Genomic DNA, 18,663 nt, shown 5'->3' with positions numbered 1-18,663 from the left:
ATTTTGGAAAAGGTGGGACATTACGTCCTCAGTGGTTTACAAAAGAGAGGTCAAACGCCTCAGACATAGTTTTAGACATAGCTATAGCTCTAGACAACTACCTTTCATCTTGTAGATTTTAGCTATTTTATACTCTGTTTCAATGCTCTTTTATGTTTGTAATTTGCAATTAGCCCCCGGGCATGAATTTGCAATAGACTTCTGTATATATATATATCTATGGGAGGAAATGTTTCGATTATAGTTCCACTTCTGTAGAAGATTTGTTTCAGTATATGTTTGATTTTATCTTAATTAACAGTGGCTTCTTGGTTGTCGGTAAGCTATGTTGCCTTAGACATCACAAGTTTTCTTTTTTATTTTCCAATTCTTTCGTTCGCCCGTTTCTTTCCTTCCATTTCGGTCTTCTCTGGTTTCTTTTAAGCTGCATTATATACATTTAGGCCACATCATGTAATTTTTATGGATGACATCGGCGAACGCATTAATTTTCGCTAGATTTTGGAAGAAAAAACAAGAAATTTTGTTGCCCTCTGGCAGTGGTCATCATGCCGAAAATGGACATACCTTTAATTGTGATGTTCGCACTGAATCAAAACTATTTGTACTTTTCAAACTAACACATGGTTGTTGTAATAGTTGTCAGTAAACGTAGCACAACATAATGTATCGTTTCGTGTTTAACAAGAATTTAACAAAATTTGAAAATGTAGGCTAGGAATCTTGTTTTTTTTTTTGGTCCGACTTGTTCTTTTTCGCCCTACCGCATTAGATTTGGAGTCTGTGGAGGATGTCATCCTTAAAATTTACTTGCTGTGGCCTCACGACGAAATAGAAAGTCAATGTCTTTACAAAGTGGTGGTGGAAAAAATGCTGTGTAGGCTTTAAAAATGTTAGCGCAAATAACAGAAAATTGCCTAAATATGTTGAAAAAGGAAGTAAATTACAATCACATGAAGTTTTTATTTTTTAAATCAAACTATTTCAATTCAATTCGTGATGCAAAAGTACTCGTTCGGCGTTCTTTTCATTCAATTTTACCATGTCCAATGACGATCCTTATGAGCTATAGATGAAGCTTTTCCCTATCCTGCCATTCTCTGTTAAGGCCACAGCAAGTAAATTTTATGGATGGCATCCTGCTCCAAATCTAGTGCGAGCGGGCGAAAAAAACAAGGCGGGCCGAAAAAAACAAGGTTCCTACATTTTAAAATTTTGACTCAATTATTGTACAAATGGTTTTGATTCAGTGGGAACACCACATATACACAGCCAGCATCACATATCACTGCATCAAAGTAAGAAGCAAAACAATGGATCAGAGTTGTTGTTTTTTTCTTGTCTCCTCTCTTCATAGTTATCTGCCATCCACGTTCGGGCATGGCAACAGACATCTTTGCCCATTTTCGGCATGTTGACCACTGTCAGAAAGCAACAGAATTTCTGTTTTTTTCCCCCAAAATCAGGCGAAAATAAATGCGCGCTGATGTCATCCATAAAACTTACTTGCTGTGGCCTTAAACATATGTCCATACAGAAGAACAGCATGTCAAATGACCATCCCTGTGTGTCATCTCCCTCCCTCTAACGGCAAGGCAAACACTGAAACAGTGGCCATGTGGGTTTACGGCTTGCGAATAGCCACACACACACACGTGTGCAGATCCAGCCTTTAAGCCCTGATCACAACCCTCCGTGCGTGCTTTTTCTCCGTATGTTTTTTGGGAGGCTACGTCTACTACGTTTTTTTTCTGAAAACGTGGGGAAGGAGTGGCGTCGACGCACGTCACTCGCACGCCACTCGCACGGTTGCGCAAGGTGTAAGAGTGTGGTCTGCACGCCACGTCTGGCCGTGAGCGGTTGCGTGCATCGTACGTTGCGCAAGTGGTAAGTGAGTTGTACGTACTTACAACGTACGATCTCTGTGCGATTGCAACTTTACCGTAAGGAGGCCGTACTCACACGCGCCTCTTCCGCACGGCACGTACGGGACACGCGTGTCGCTCGTACTCGCACGCACGGGTGGTGAATCGCAGAAAAAGTTTTACATGCACTTTAAGTTCTACGGCGTGTCTGCGTGCTCCCAAATCCGTAGGATTCCGTACGGAGGTGGTACTCACCACGCACGGATGCCCTACGTTTGCCCACGTTTTTGCACGTAGACAGCACGCAGAAGCACGTACGGCGGGTTGTGACCGAGGCTTTATTGATTGACACAACAAAAATACAAGAGGGCCTGCATGGGATTAGTGATTACGAATTACGCAAAATTTTCGCCGCCAATTACGAATTACGTTTATGTGTCAGAGCTGATTACGACTTTACGTTTTGCAGCTAAGGCCATGTTGATTTGATTATATGGATGACATCCTCCGGGAGCCCCAAAACTGATGCGAATAAAAAAAAGTTTTGCAAAAAAAAAAGTTCTTTTCATTATGAAATCTACGTGGTCATGAGGGTTGAGCAAATGGCACAGAATATGGTTTGGCGAATAATCTAGTCTTCAAGTTCATTTCTTTACAATTTCGTCTTTTTTCGCTTGATTTTGGCATTCTACGACATTGGTATAGTTTTTATCTATTTTTTTTTTGTAACTTATGGTATATTTTTGCTCATTTTGCAACTGTTTTGAACGATTTACAGTATGGTTGAAACCTTTTTTTTTTTTTGAAACGGCCGAAAATTCATGCGCGCGCGGATGTCATCCATATAATCAAATCAACATGGCCTAATGTCCTATTACGAATTACGCTGATTTTTGGGGAGGCTGTCTACGGATTACGAAGACTAAAAGGGCCTGATTACGCTTTACGAAAAAGGGCATGCAGACCCCCATACAACTTACAAGTGGACAGAATATTAACGCAACCTTAGCGTTAAAAAATATATTTTGTACAATTCTATTTTCAAGCACGTTTGGTAAGAATTGGCAGAGCTTGAAGAATGTTGAGATACATTCCCATAGAAAGGAGACCAGTTCCAGGCTTCCCCTACTTTAGGGGACAAATCGTCCATCATTGGGCGCTCTTTGGGCAGGTTTATCGCGGACAAACAGACGGACTGCACGGCACCACTCAGGCCTGTTACCGGGATGCCAGACTGTTACCGACGGCCTACGTACACAGACGAGCTCCTCTGCTCCAGGGCCAACAATGCCCCAAGAAAATTTTGACCACGGCACCGTGGCTTTTCAAGTTTGTTACAGCTTGGATCCCGGACAATTTTCGGAGCCAATACACAGGCCAGCCCCGTATTAGACACCGAGGGTATAACTTTGGGGAGTCTGGCAAAATCGGCCGGGGACATGTTGGCCTTTGACTGAGCCGAGGAGCTAGCTAGCCTGTATACTGTCCCTAGCAACAGACTGGGGGCCAAGCTAGGTTTGTTGACGACTGATCTTCGTTGATGATAGTCTTGAGAAGGGCAACAAATTGTATTATTTGTACTTCCATGACCAGTTTTGGAGAAAAAAAAAGTGAAAACCTGTGTTTTCGGTGTAGCTATGGTCTCGGTAGCCTTGATACTAGACACACGGACGGAATCCTGTGGCCATCCCAGCATTGAAAGTATCCAGCATTATTTTTTGTACTGCCCTAAATATACACAATATCGTGCCTCCCTTTTTAGCAATTTAGCTAAGTTGGTAGGATTTGACATAAACCTCAATGATCTCTTTGATGATGTTTTAGTACGTTTATTCCTTAGAGGTTCTGTATCACTATCATATCCAAATAACTTAAAATTTTTACTTTATGTTCAATCATTTATAAAGGAAACTAAAAGATTTGAGTAATTCTTTCCTATCAATTTTGTAAGTTTTGCCTGGAGTACTTTACACATTGTAACCTTATTTATTCTATTCTGTTATTTTTAAGCTTTGCATGTCTGTTTTTGCATTTGGTTCTGTATTTTTGTAATGTTAGATGGCGACATGAACATAAGCTCCGGCTTGAGTGTGTCGTCATCCTGTCCACTTTGCTCCTAAATGTTTTAATAAAGAAAAAAAAATCGCACCAAAAAATGATTGCGTTAGAAACGTCTATGCAGGTTAGACATCCAGGTTGAGCATAGCGCATCAGTTAAAGGATGGGCGGACTTGGTATACAAAATAAATCAGGCAACAGCCGACCACAGCCGACCTTGCTCCTGACCTACTCCAAATACTATGGACATGTTCAGTGGGAGATCTGCAGTGTCCAGTAGGCCATGTTCAGCTATGAGCCTACTCTCCAAGCAGAGGTTTGGGTTTAGGGTAATTTTAGCGTGTTTTAAGGCTTTTTTATCGGGGTTTCTCTTTTGCACTGAATTTTTTTTTGGGTGGGGGAAAAAAATCCAGTGTAAAAGAGAAATCCCGATAAAAAAAAGCCTAAAACACGATAAAAGTAACCCCAAACCCAAACCTCTGCTTGGAGAGTAGGGGCGCCTATTTGCAACTTACACGATTTTCTAATCAAACGTGAGCCTATGTCTGACAGGATGAGGTTTAAGATAGGAATACGTCGAGCTATACATGTATATGGAGACATTTCGTACTTTTGTCGGGGTACGTCGAAAACTGTAATCCTAACCTTAATTGCACACTTTTATGGTTAACCAAATTCCCCTGTCACGTTGTTATTTTTACAGATACATTCCAGATCCCGCTCAATGTGTTATGATATTCTTTTTCACTCTTTCAAGGCCACACCGACTTAATTTTATGGATGGATGTCTCTGAAGACCCCCAAACTAGTGCGCGCGGGCGAATAAAAAACAAAAACAAATTCCGGCCAAAAATAAAAATGTTACTAAACCACAGGAATACAAAGCTGGTATTAAGTTTATTCCCAGAAGTACATAGCGACGTACACGACAAGCCGGCACATGCTGGCTTTTTGCGGAATTTATGAATTGGTGCCATCCTCCAGGGTTACCACCGGCTCCGTATTGTCGCTAACTACCATGGAGTACCTAGTCGAGCCAGCTCAGACGTGATCTTTTTCTTTTTTTTCTGGAGAACAGGCGAAAATCAATGCGCGCGTGGATGTCATCCATAAAATTAAGACGGTGTGGCCCAATCTGTGATTCGTAGAAGCAGACATTTTATTGCGACGGTCATATATTTTGTCGAGATCATGGCGCCAGCTGACGACTCTGATATCGCTCAACATTCGAAACACATGGGCTATCAACCGCCGGCTAAATGGTTTGGTCAGGTGTAAAATCTGGGGCTCATTTCAGGTCATTTACCCTATATTGACAATGGTGCCTTTCGAAATTTTGTTGTTTTTTTTTTGCTAAAAAGAAGAAAAGAAAGAATGCAAATAGAAGAAGGAGAGAAAAATGCAAATATATGAGATATTGTACATGTATATAGGGTAATACAAACGTAAACAAGAAGGCAAAAAGACCAAAAGAAACTAGAAAGGCCAATATTTGCTTTGGAGCAAATATAGCGATGGGTTCACCACATTTTACGACCTGGCAGGGAAAGAATGAGAAACACAAGGGAAAACAATGATTTACATTGATATAACTATAATACGAAGTAACATACAACTAAAACAACAGTTGGATAGCTATTCCCTACTTTATTGGTTAGGATTTTTAATTGCATAATGCAAACTGTTGATTTTCCAAAAAAAAAAAAAAACGTTCATGACCCCGCATTCCAATGCGGAGCAGGAAAGCTTGAAATACCTACCAAAACACTTGAATAAAGACATACTGTCAGTATGGAATGGCTCTGTGCAGGTGTTAATCAAGTTAAATCCCAACAGCCAATCAGCAAGAAATGCTCTGTGCAGGTGGAAATGCTCTGTGCAGGTGTTAATCAAGTTAAATCCCAACAGCCAATCAGCAAGAAGTATAGAGGAAAGCTGCATGTCTATTGGTTGATGCCCTGCATTCCATTGTGATGACTCATGCCCAGACGTGGTAAACACGGCACACTAACACAGTAATACATTTGCTATAACACAGCCCAAAAACTCAAATAAAACCATTCTAAAAGCCTGTATCACAAAAAAACGCCTAGGGGTATTTGCCCACTGTATCTCCATACCAAATTTCAGGACCTTAGGCCCTAAAATGAAGAAGCTGAATCCATTTTAAAAATGGCAGGAGAAGAAGAAGGAGAAACATCAGAAAAAGCAATATGGGTTCACCACCACTTCGTGGTGTGGTGAACCCATAATTATTAGGTCTGAGAAAGAAGAAGGAAAGAAACGATTTCACCCTTACCCCTAACTACCTTCACTTGGGTGTCTAAAAATAAACCCTTTTAAAAGATTAAGAACACCTGCGCGAAAGGCATGAGGTAACTTTAAGGCCCTTTTCCTAGCCTCTATCAGGCTTCGAGAGGCGGCTGGAAAGAGTAGAAATCGGCCAAATAGAGAGATAACATGCCAGGGGAGTTTGTCTGCTGGGAGAGAACGTATTGCCGCACCCGAAGCTGCAAACTGTTCTCTCCAGCAGAAAAGACTCCCCTGGCATGTTATCTCTCTATTTGGCCGATTTCTACTCTTTCCAGCCGCCTCTCGAAGCCTGGTAGAGGCTACCCTTTTCCCACTAGGATGAAATTGTCCAGATCGAGCCCAATATGGATTCGCTTTGAGTGAAGCCGGATAAAAGTGAATCAATTCGGCTCGAGCCGGTCAATTTAATCCTATTGGGAAAATGATCGTAGGTACTTTTAAATTACTTGTTAGTCTAAATTTTCAATAAAATTACCCATGGCGGTTTTTTTTAATGTCAATGTGAAATCGGTCAAATAGAACATAAACGCTCTTTATTTCTCTAAAGCATTTGATTTTCTTGCCACCCTTGAATTTGCCTTGGATGCCTATAAAACAGAAAATGGATTTTTAAATGTTAAAACGCTACATTACAATCCTACTTTTGTGGGGAAGGACAGCTTTACATATGACGAGGTATCATTACTTTGATATTTTGTCCAAAGCCTTTTTTACTTAGTGGTCGCCACGTAACACGGCCCTTAGGCCACTTCAAGGTGAACGGTGCTACCACCTGAATGGTATGACCACTCACCTGGGTTACGGGTTACCGAGTAGAACTGTAACAGCAACTCTTCTCCCTGAGTCAGAAACATCATGATTGAGACCAGCCCAATTTCTCACAAGTAGTGAGGACTAACTGACCCAATAGGAGAGGCAGGGGTTACGAGGCTGGTCGGGAAAATTCCCTACCCCATTTTAGACCATAATGGTTGTCAGGTCGTTGTTGTTGAAATGAAACCTTCCCGTCTGTTAACCTACTTTCCACGTTTCTGACCCAATTTCCGTTCTCCGCAGGTCTGGAGTGAGCCCGCCGGTCCGGAGCGCCGACAGCTCCCGCGGGGAGGCGTCATGATCACTGCCGTGTGGTTCCCGACACGTCACGGGATCGGTCTGGTACGTAGACGGGGCGACCCAGCTGACGTGCCGGGGCGGGGAGCCAGGCGGCCCGGCATAGCGACCAGACCGTCCCCCCGGACATCGACACGGCACCGACCATGGCCAGTCCACCCGCCAGTGTAAATAGTCATCAGTAACTGTAACCGCGAAAATATTATTTTTGTACGTGGATAGTCCGGCTGCCCATAGCACCACGCTGTCAAGCCAAATTAGCCTCGTACCAGACTTCGGGAAGCGGCTGGGAAAGGTAGAAATTTGCCAAATAGATTATATAGAACTTATAGTATTTTATAAGTTCAGAACTTCTAGTATGTACTCCATAGCGGACCAACTCCCCTGACATGTCTTATGTCTATTTTATAGCAAATTTCTTCTCTTCCCAGCCACTTCCCGAAGCCTGATAGAGGCTATGAGGTCATCCCCACCTGCGCTCAGGGTTAGGTATTTCCACCGAAGTGTCAGAAACAGAAAACTGTTTTGGTCTTTCTCCGCGGACCCGGCTAGAGTTACTCTCCAACAAAGCTTTTCCACAGGCAATTAATCATCCTACAACACGACCCAGAACAGAGGATGTGTTTTTGGAAACGTTCCACCTAATTATAGCGTATTTATTTCTATTTATTTGTGTATATAACAAACGTTATGTGTGGAGGGGGCTATATATATACAGCCGCATGCAGGGTGGGATGAGTTTTCGCAGTGGTGAAACTGTTGTCGACTGTGATGTTGTAATAGCCAGGCTACCAGGCACCGCGGATCGCTGGAAAAATAGTAGAAATTGGCCGAAATAAAGGGATAGTATACCAGAGAAGATCCAGGGCCACGGGTCGCAAATTGGAGTTTCTATGGCCCTGGATCTTCTCTGGTATACTATCCCTTTATTTCGGCCAATTTCTACTATTTTTCCAGCGATCCGCGGTGCCTGGTAGAGGCTAGTGTTGTAAGTAAGATGGGGGACCAAATAAACGTAATTGGTACCAGTATATTTATTCTGTGTTTTCAGTGCCCACGGAGTCCTTTCTTGTGTGATCAAAGAAGCAAACCCTCTGTTTATTTATTTGATTACATGTTGACAAGTGCTTGATGCATATTGTGCAGACATTTTTTTTCAACATTCCTTGCGAGGTTAGACAGAGGCCTGGGTTTCAGTAAAGAAGTGTGAATGAACCCCCCCCCCCCCATCCCTCTCCTTTTTTCCGAGTTTGTCTGGAAAGCGCCATCTGTTTTAGGTTTACGTATCTATTACGGGTCGGGATGGATAGGTGTACACGTTTCAGGTGTGGACACGACCGCAGATAAGCGAAAGTCGGGCCGTGCCCCTCCCCTCAACTTTCACTCATCTCCCGTGGTCCCCCCCTCCCAGGTCTACAGTCCGTGTGCTTTGTGACGTCCGCACACCATTCTGTGCAAACTGTTGGCCCCAATGGGGAGGGCCTAGCCATTTTAGGAGCTGGCCCCGGGCCAAGGTCTTCTGGTGACTCCCCAACACTCTTGCGTCTGTGCCCACATGTACACATGTCCCCTTGCCCAGATTTATTTCTGAACCGCGACTGACACAGCCGGGCAAAATACCGCGCGCCCACGGAGCCTGGGCCGCATACTTCAAGCGCGTCCTGCCGCCGGACCCAACTAGTACTCTCCCCGCTGCCGAGGAGGCCTAACGGCAACAAAAAAAAACCTCCGCGTGGTGCTGTCGTCAGTTCGCTCCGGCAGTTTACTCAAGGAAAGTTTGCAGTGGTTGTCGCCTGCGGCGTTGGATTTCCTTGAAGGCGGTTCTCTCCGTTATGAGGCGGATTCCTTCTACACAAACCTGGGATATTCCGTAAGGCAGGGGGATGCGCGGCTAAAGGGACTTCACGATCATGCAGGTAAGAAAACCACCCTCATCTTCCGTAACGTCCACTACAAAACCCCCGCCACTCAGGCGACATTTGGGATTATCTGGGGGATGAGAGTAGATGGTGAAAAGGCGCAAATGACCACATCCTGGGGTATTGTGACAAACAACCCCAGTCCCTGTGCACATTGACACAGGAAAATGTGCCTTGCAGTAGTCGGGCGGCGTTACGGTTTAGAGAGCAGTGAAACAGATTCGTAAAGACCTGCAAACTGGGCCATTTGGCCAAATCGTTAGGTAGCGTTACTGAGGACGTATTTCCTAACACCTAAGTCAAGCGGTGACGGGGTAGTACATCCAGCCATCCGCACGATTTAAGTCGGACCGCTGGCTCATCTTCCCGATTTACCTTTCTACCGAGGCAGCTCCAGTTTCGCTAGGCCAAATATTAATCTTTACTGTTGACTGAGACAACAAGAATATCATTAATCACTCCCCCTATCACCCCTGGGATTCCCGGCGCATCTTTACGCTTTATAGAAGCTCGTGAGGAAAGAGAGAAGGCCCGTGGTTTGTGGAAGGTGTAGCCTGGTATCCAGTCTGATCGTGGTCGGGGCTGCAAGAGCTCTGTCCCGCCCGCCTCACATAGGTTTCCCGGTGTGTGTATAATTTTCACGAGAGATTGATTAGCCAAATCCCCAAGCATACTGTCTCTTATTAATAGCGTAACACTCCTACCGGGACGGTCTGTTGCACTGGGCGGGGGAAGCTATTAGAGCCCCCGAAGACACAACCTGCCTGAACACCCCAACACCCCCACTAGTCACGTAAGTCTGGGTACCAGGCTATGGAAGGTGTGGCACGCATACCGCAGGGAAAGGTTACCTCTCAGGTTAGGGTCGCGGGGACAACGTCCAACCTTGTCTGAACACTCAGCCGAACAGACTAATTCAGACCAGCCTGTTTAAGCATAACCATACTTAAAGCTGCTGCTGCGGTCTCGCTTGTCGGCCGCTGCGGGCTCGGGCAAATTAATAGCCCAGCCAACAGGTCTCCCAGCTAGGCTGCCTTCACATATGAAGGCGTACAGTGTAAAACCTTATACATAGGTATACATTTTATACAGGGACATCGCAGCGTTCTATTTACCTTAACTGAAATTTACGGATTTGTAATGGAATCGTAAAGATATGTAATATGTTTACGTCGTATTTAAGCACACTGAAAGGTGACGGAAAGGCGGAATTTGCCTTTCAGCAGCCTTTACGAAGTCGTAAAGTCTACTGAAATATTTCTCACCTTTAATACTATTATATTGCGGAAAGTTTGCTTAAATGTCTGTTTTCGTGCTGGGAAAGTTTATTGCAAATCCATGCCCAAGGGCTAATTGCAAGAACATGATAAAATAATAAACATTAAGAAATTATAATATATGATGCTACCAATGTTGATATGTTATTGTTGGGTTTGGTTTCTTTTCTGTGTGCAGTGGAGTATGAAATGCCCGACATTTTGTGAGATATATCAGAGTGTTGATAGAAAACAAGGAAAGAAGGGCAAAAAGCTACGTGAATAATTACTAAACCAAGGTGTCCCCTTGAACATACAAATTGGCCGCTTTGAATATACTCTGGTAGTCTTATTTTCGTCCTGTTATCGTCCTATACTAACACTGGTCGTCCTGTTAACGTCCTGTTATTATACATCACAGAATACCGAAGAGTCCAGGACAATATATAATGTTACACAGTAATTTCATACGTTACGACTCAGATATCTGTAATGTTCGCCATATTTGATATCGTAAAATGCAATAGTAAAACTGGAAATGTCAACGTTGGTTTAAACACTTCCGGTTAAGGTCTGAACCACTGAGTGGGGTATGAAACAAATGTCAGACTGGATTAACGGCGTTCTTCATACTTCCTGCAGTCTGATTGGCTGAGATAATAAATTTGATTATGACAAAAAAGGTTAAACGTTCTTTAGAACACAAAGTAAATTGGGACTTACCCAAATTTTTTGGCCGACTCGGTCAGCCTTGTTCACGGAATGGACCCGTCTACTGCAGCTTCCGGGACGTGACGTCGGAAACACGTGATTGCAGCAAAGGGTCGTACGTGTCAGATAACCTGTGTCGCCCCCCGTCTCTGTTCAGTGTTGGGCGTTTGTTCCGAATGTAAAGATGTGATAAATTGGAATGTAAGACAACTCGTAAGGTTTGTCTAGCTGGCCTTTGTTGACGTAAGGTTAGGAAGGCCGTGTTTGTAACCTGGGTACCATCCTGGTTAACGACTAACCACCTAACGGGGGGCTAGAAAAATAAAACGTTGCGATGTTGCCTTCCAACATCTGCTTGAAGATGATAGGTACATGTACAGTTGGTATCATACCCCAGTTCATATGGAGGGGGGGGTCCTATCGGAGGGCTGATTCGCCCTTTTTTTCTCATCTGCACTATTTTGGGATTGACCAAGTTTTCTAATCGCATGAGCTTTCTCTGGCAAATCACTAGCCTCTACCAGGCTTCGGGAAATGTTCTCTCCCAGCAGACAAACTCCCCTGGCATGTTATCTCTCTATTTGCCCGATTTATACTATTTCCAGCCGCCTCCCGAAGCCTGGTAGAGGCTAAGCGCTCACGCGCTCTGGTTCTCATTGCCAAGGCTGAAAGGTTGTCCGTGATGAAGAGGTTAACCGCCTCCAGGACACACAGAACCGTGTCAGCTGGCACCGGGAAAACGTTGCCCTGGCCTTCGGATCTCTGGCCTGGCCCCGTTTTCTGAACCATGCGACAAGGTCAGGGTCGGGTAATAGATCAGCATCAACCGTGGGGGAGCAGACTTAGTTCTCAGGGCAACCCCAGAAATCCATGTCAGGCATTTATTCGCCAATTGTAATCGCTGTAGCTCAAAGGTGTCTAGTAGAGAAGTTATACGCCCTTTGATATCTAAATCAGGAAACCGAACTGTTGTTTTCCGCCACCGCACAGTGTTTTTGGGTTTTTACTAATCTCCAAGTATAAGTAGATCGAATTGGGCCAGGCAGTATCCATTTGCCACCCATTGGGCTGGTACGAGAAGTTCTGAGGACTTTTATATACATTTACAAAAAGATTCCGCCCACTTCATTCAAAACGTATGAATACAAAATAAAAATGTCTAAAAGGTAAATGGGCTTGTACGTAGCTTCTCCAACAGAATGGCCATGCTATCCTTAGTTGAACCGCAAATTGTGATGATGGTCAACATCGGCTAAACTTGAATCGTGTGAACCTTAGGCCACACCAATTTAATTTGTTGCTTCTCGAATCGCCCTGCCTATTTTTTCTGATTTGCAAAATAAAATGGTGGGGGGGGGGTCTAAATTAACTGCAAAATGCTCAATGAAAGACATATTTTTGCCCCAATGGTTTGAAAAAGTCCTTTTCTTCCTAGTTCTTAAGTAATTTTTATGGGTGACATCCGCGCGCGCATTGATTTTCGCCTGATTTTGAAAAAAAAAAAAAAGAAATTTTGTTGCCCTCTGACAGTGGTCAACATGCCGAAAATGGATACAGATGTCTGTTGCCATACTGAAAGGTGGATGGCAGATAACTATGACGAGAGGAGGCTCTGATTTAATGTTTTTTTCTTACTTTGATGCTGTGATATGTGATGGTGGCTGTGTATATGTGATGTTCCTACTGAATCAAAACCATCTGTACAATGATTGAGTTAAAATCTTCAATTCTAGAAACCTTGTTTTTTCGGCCCGCCTTTTTTTTTCGCCCGCTCGCATTAGATTTTGAGTCTGCGGAGGATGTCATTCATGAAATTTAGGTGCTGTGGCCTTAACTGAAATTTGCCCCGGGCAGATTTCAGTGTGTCCGCGGGACGTCGGGGCATGGGGTTGTTATCAGTAGAAATCACGGGTAGATCAGCCTCAATGTGCCAGGGTCAATTAACGTTCCCGCCGCCAATAGCGCGGGGGCACGCTGGGGTCAATAAACCCTGCTGACCTTTTGTGGCTGCACATTCCCTTTCACTTAATGTTATGGTCTGTATCTGTATAGCCGGTATAACCACCTTTCGGCGTAACACACCAGCTTCGCAGGCACGCGGCGCGGCGGCAGCTGGCTACATTACACCGATCGGCTTGTTACACCTAACCCTTGAACCTCTTAACTCTATACATTGTTATCTAATGACAATGCCCCTACTGTACTTGGTGACAGCGAGTTCCACTCTGCGATAGTTCTATAGGAAAGAATGAATTCTTGATGAACACCTCAATCCTTGGTTGATAACTCTGGTACTTGAAGGCATGGCTATTTCTTGTTCTCTTCTGAGCTGGTATTAGCTAGGTACTTAGTAGTTGGGACGTCCACCAGTTTATTAGTCATTTTGTACATCATGCATAGTCTGGACATTTTCCTTCTGTCTTCCAGTGAGACCCACTGTAGGTTGTCTCATTCGGGATTTTTTCATAGCACTGTTTAAAACACTTCACAGCCGTGTTGGGTCTGCTTTAGTTTAGGGTACCCACTCGGAGTAATACATGAATATCTAATGAGGCCTCGGATACTGATCTCCAAGCAGACGTATGAGAGGACATGGACAGAAATGCGTGTATGGCCCTTGATAAGGGTAACCTCAGTTTAACAAATTTATGATTTTTTTAAATAATTTCATTGCTACTGATTGCACGGAAGAAGGAAAGAAGAACTAGAAATGAATCATATATTCCAATTTTACTCTTTTCCATTTCTTTTATACTTGTCATTCTATACTAGCCGTATTTGAACGCTGTATTTACAATGATCTGTGCACCTTCTGTTTGTTTACATAGTCTAACTTTAGTTCCCATGCAGAACCAGTCACTGGATAAGAACAACAAACACCTTAACCCCTGTAATCCCTCGGAAGCCCATTATTTGGGGACTTGGCATTTGAATGACATTTTCAAACAATGGGAGCACGCCCCTATAGCTTCCGGGTGCCCAGGGATGTGCGCAGGTACACAGCACAGACATGCCTGACGCCTGGCTAATTATAAGGCCACAGTAAGTAAATTTTATGGATGACATCCTCCACATTCTCCAAATCTAATTCGAGCGGGTGAAAAAGAACAAGTCGGACCAAAAACATTTACATCACAAATCTTGTTAAACACTCGCGACGCAACGCTCGAAAAAATGAGCGTTGCGTAGCGAAAATCCGGATGGTACCCGGGCTAGTTAAACACGAAACGATACATACATTGTGCCACGTCAAGTGACAACAAAATGTCTTGTTTTTTCCAAGATCAGGCGAAAATTAATGCGCGTGCTAATGTCACCCATAAAATTACTTAATGTGGCCTAAGTACAAACAGGCGATGTTGACGTCTAGGATTACATAAGGGAGATCTGGGTTGTCAACGCAAACAGTTTGCCTAAATATCCATTGGGGACGTCTTATGTAGTATCTGCACGGCACTGTACATGTCTTCGCACAGATTATATACATATTTGTTTTATCGAAATAGGGATAGATAGATAGAACATATCCCTATTCATATATTACAAATTAGAGAGAGAGAGAGAAAAAGAAAAAGGGAGAGGTAAATGTATAGATAGATGTATAGAAGTATAGATAGATAGATGTATAGATGCTTAGATAGATAGACAAACAATATCTACTTTTGGTTTGCAGTTTTGATCTTCTGGCCGGAAGAGCTTTCCAATGATACCAAGTTTTCCCTGTTTTGATCTATTTTTCTTTTAGCTAGTGTTAGGGTAAGGGTAAGCTAGGGTTAGGGTTAGGGTAAGCTAGGGTTAGGGTTAGGGTTAGCTAGGGTTAGGGTTAGGTTTAGGGTTAGCTAGGGTTAGGGTTAGGTTTAGGGTTAGCTAGGGTTAGGGTTAGGGTTAGCTAGGGATAGGGTTAGGGTTAGGGTTAGGGTTAGGGTTAGGGTTAGCTAAGGTTAGGATTAGGGTTAACGTCAAATATAAATATCTCGGCAACGACAAACAATAACTACTTTTGGTTTTAAGTTTTGATCTTCTGTAACGTATACAGGGAGAGCTTTCCAGTGATACCTGTTTTTCCAGTTTTTACCTCCATGAAAAATGCAGGTATTGTTTTTGGCGTGTTTGTCTGTGTGTGTGTGTGTGTGTCTGTGTGTGTTTCCGCAATTTTGTACTCAGAATACCTTCATAGTGCCTTTATGGATTGTGATGATATTTGGTATGCTGATAAGTCTTAGGAAGACAAAGGTCAAGGTCAAATATGGACCTCCTGGTGGATGACCTTGGTACTGCAGCAGAACTTCCGGTTTTTGTATCTTTTGTCCTGAACATGCTATGGTCTTGACTTTTTAGTGACAGATAGCTTTTCCTGTCAGGAATAAGTGGTATGGGTTTGGTCCCCCTAGCACCTTGTTTTGGAACTGCAGGGGACTTTATGGCGAAATCTTTAAAAGCCAATAAGTCCAGATAGGAACAACGTATTTTCATCATATTTGGTGTGAAGGCAGCTGAGAGAGAGTTGTACATAATAAAATGCAAATTATGCAAATGAGGACTTAATTTGCATAATTAATGAGGAAATTCTATAATTACAGTGTTTTATATAATGATTATTTTATACATGTAATCTATTTAATCTGTGGCAGGAGGAACATCAAAAGATACCAATTATGCTAATGATGACCTGAATTGCACAATTAATGTGAAAATTCTGACTCCTTATTGGTGAATGATGGAAATTTTATACCTCGTGACATGTGTAAGTTACTTAAAGGTTAACACCATTATATACATATATTATGTTAATGTAGATGTCATTTGCATAATAAATGAGGACATGTTGAAATAAAGTATGACAAAGCAAGCCCATATTTCATGGAGGTATGAGATCTCGGAACTCTTGTTCCTGTTTTGATTCTTCTTCGTGGTCTTACGAGACCGATGAAATGCGCTACCATGACCTTCCTTGAAGGTGTTTTCCTTGGTTGAACGCTAGGAGTAGTTAATCTTCTTAACGGCGACACTCTAGTGTAGGTATCATGTACATGAGAAGCCTGGCATGACGGTTTCGCACCGAAGTTGAAGGTTAAGGACGTGCCTTGAGGTTTTGTGCGGTCATAACGTCTAGGCCACACCGACTTAATTTTATGGATGGCATCTTCTGAGGACCCCCAAACTAGTGCGCGCGAGCGAATAGAAAACATTCCGACCAAAAATAAAAATGCTACTAAACCACAGGAATACAAAGCTGGTATTTGTGAATTAACGGCAGTACATAGCGACGTTTACGACAAGCCGGTACATGCTGGATTTCTTCGGAATTTATGAATCGGCACTGTACAGTTGTGGAACTTCGGTAGCCTGGGTGCCGTCCTCCAGTTACCACCGGCTCCGTATTGTCGCTAACTACCATGCCATGGACTACCCAGAGGCTTAGAGCCAGGCCAGAGCCTCGGAGGAATTGATTTTTTTAGAACAGGCGAAAATCAATGCGCGCGTGGATGTCATCCATAAAAGTAAGTCAGTGTGGCCAAACTGTTACAGGCTGATACGTTAGCTATAACTGTGGAGTGGGGCCTTATGTTATTTTAGCCACTGCCTCCAAAAAACTAATAAAATCCCTCAGTAGTGTACATAAAAACAGCTAATAGATATATAGACTAGACTACTAGACATTTTGACAGTTACACGCATTCTGTACTTTACCTTACTTCGGGAATGAGTTTGCAAATAAACTCCAAACTATGGCATTAAATTTCAAACCCAACCATATCACTGTTTCATTGACGAAGTTGCTCGTGGTATTCTTTAAATCTTTTATCATATGAGAATCTTTCTTTTTCAAACTTTGCGGTGCTATATCAGTCAGTTATCAAAAGAAGACGTGAGTAAGGAAAAGCGTTTTTTTCCAACTGAACAAAGAGAAATTAACAGAGAAACGTCTGAAATATTGTCTTTTTTTGGAAACAGTAATTGTTCCGTGTGTACCTGAAGTATGAGACCCGGCTGAGGTCTCACGTCTCCGGCATTCCAGCCGCAGTACCTTTGCCCCAGAGCCCACCACCGTAATTCTCTCCACATTGTCAACCTGTGAAATATGAACAGACGGGAAATTGAAAACATTTCGTGTTCTTTTTCATAACAGTTGATAAAACGTCCCCCTAGGCATAGACAGACAAATCTTGCGCGCACTTGGAAATCATATTGCCCTGAACACCGTTACCCCTAATGAGTAGACAAGAATGCTTACGGATGCAAATTTATGCTTATCAGAAATTTGTCTGTCAGGAACTATTAACCCTACCTAGACCGGGGGGGGGGCTAAAAGTGCCCGCGGCAACTTTGATGTCACCTAGCGTCTGAACGGCTAGCCGTAGAACGGCCAAACTTGGTGACTTTTCCTAGAATATTGTTGGCAACAATTCTCTGTCATTGGAATAAGATAATAATTTTTTGTGTTGCCATGGCAATGGGTTTCTGACAGGCATTTTTTGCTAAATTTAGTACTTTTTGTTTCAACAATAGAATTTTATGGGTTTTATGTCAAGTTACTCATGGTTTCTAATATTAATAACATCCCATATAATTTATGTAAATTTTATCATTAAATATGCATAATTTATGCTAATTTGATGACGTCATTGGCCAAAATCCAAGATAGCGGACCATATCATTAGAACAGGTATATACAGGTTATTTTCATTAAAATTGCATCAATACTTCCATTTCTTTTTCCAAAAAAGGTTTAAATGAAGGTCTTTAGTATGTTTACAATGTTTTTTTAGGCTTTATCATGAAAAAAACTATTTTTAAAAATTCAAGATTGATGATCCAAGATGGCGGATATCTTACATATGCATGACGTCATTTTATGACGTCACCGGTGTTGCTATGGGCAACATAAGACTTAGTACACCATAATATTCTGTCATAAACACTTTTGGTACAGTTATGTTGAATACCATTTAGTTTTCAGGGAAAAACCTATTTAGACGGTTTTGCCCAATAAAATCACATTAATGACGTCATAATGACGTCATATTACGTCATAACGACATAAAAATTGTAATGATAAATTTTTAATAGTACACCATTCTCTAAAAATTTGGTGGTCATACGACATACCGTTCGCGAGTTCTTAGGGGCGGGGGGCAAAAGAGCCCCCCCCCCGGTCCCCCCATGTCAAAAAAAGCCCGGTCTAGGTAGGGTTAAAAGGATTTAGTTTTTCAATATTTCTAATGAAAATATCCGTAAACCTCTAGTACACTGAAGTAGTTGAGTGTTAAAGTAGTTGAGGGATTTGACAACAGAGAAGGGCAAAAATAAAGATGATAGGAAAGAATTGGAAAGGAAATGATGCTAAATGAAATTACTACAGAACATCCGACAATATTTTCATATTAAAAACACTGATTTCAAAATACACCTCAGGTGGAAAACGTCTTT

General features: G+C 42.6%; 1 protein-coding gene across 1 annotated transcript in view; it reads left to right on the top strand.

Annotated features, from left to right (window-relative positions):
* LOC109462453 (C3 and PZP-like alpha-2-macroglobulin domain-containing protein 8) overlaps positions 1-7,631 on the top strand; it is an 85,894-nt gene extending 78,263 nt beyond the window's left edge. Inside the window, 1 exon segment of the mRNA XM_019759009.1 lies at positions 7,293-7,631. Within this exon segment, the coding sequence (XP_019614568.1) occupies positions 7,293-7,303 (11 nt within the window). The 3' untranslated portion in view covers positions 7,304-7,631.
* The last annotated feature ends 11,032 nt before the right edge of the window (positions 7,632-18,663 follow it).

This window comes from Branchiostoma belcheri, unplaced genomic scaffold (assembly GCF_001625305.1).
Source record: "Branchiostoma belcheri isolate BF01 breed outbred unplaced genomic scaffold, Haploidv18h27 scaffold117, whole genome shotgun sequence".
Taxonomy (NCBI): domain Eukaryota; kingdom Metazoa; phylum Chordata; class Leptocardii; order Amphioxiformes; family Branchiostomatidae; genus Branchiostoma; species Branchiostoma belcheri.
This window is presented reverse-complemented; position numbering and strand designations above follow the sequence as displayed.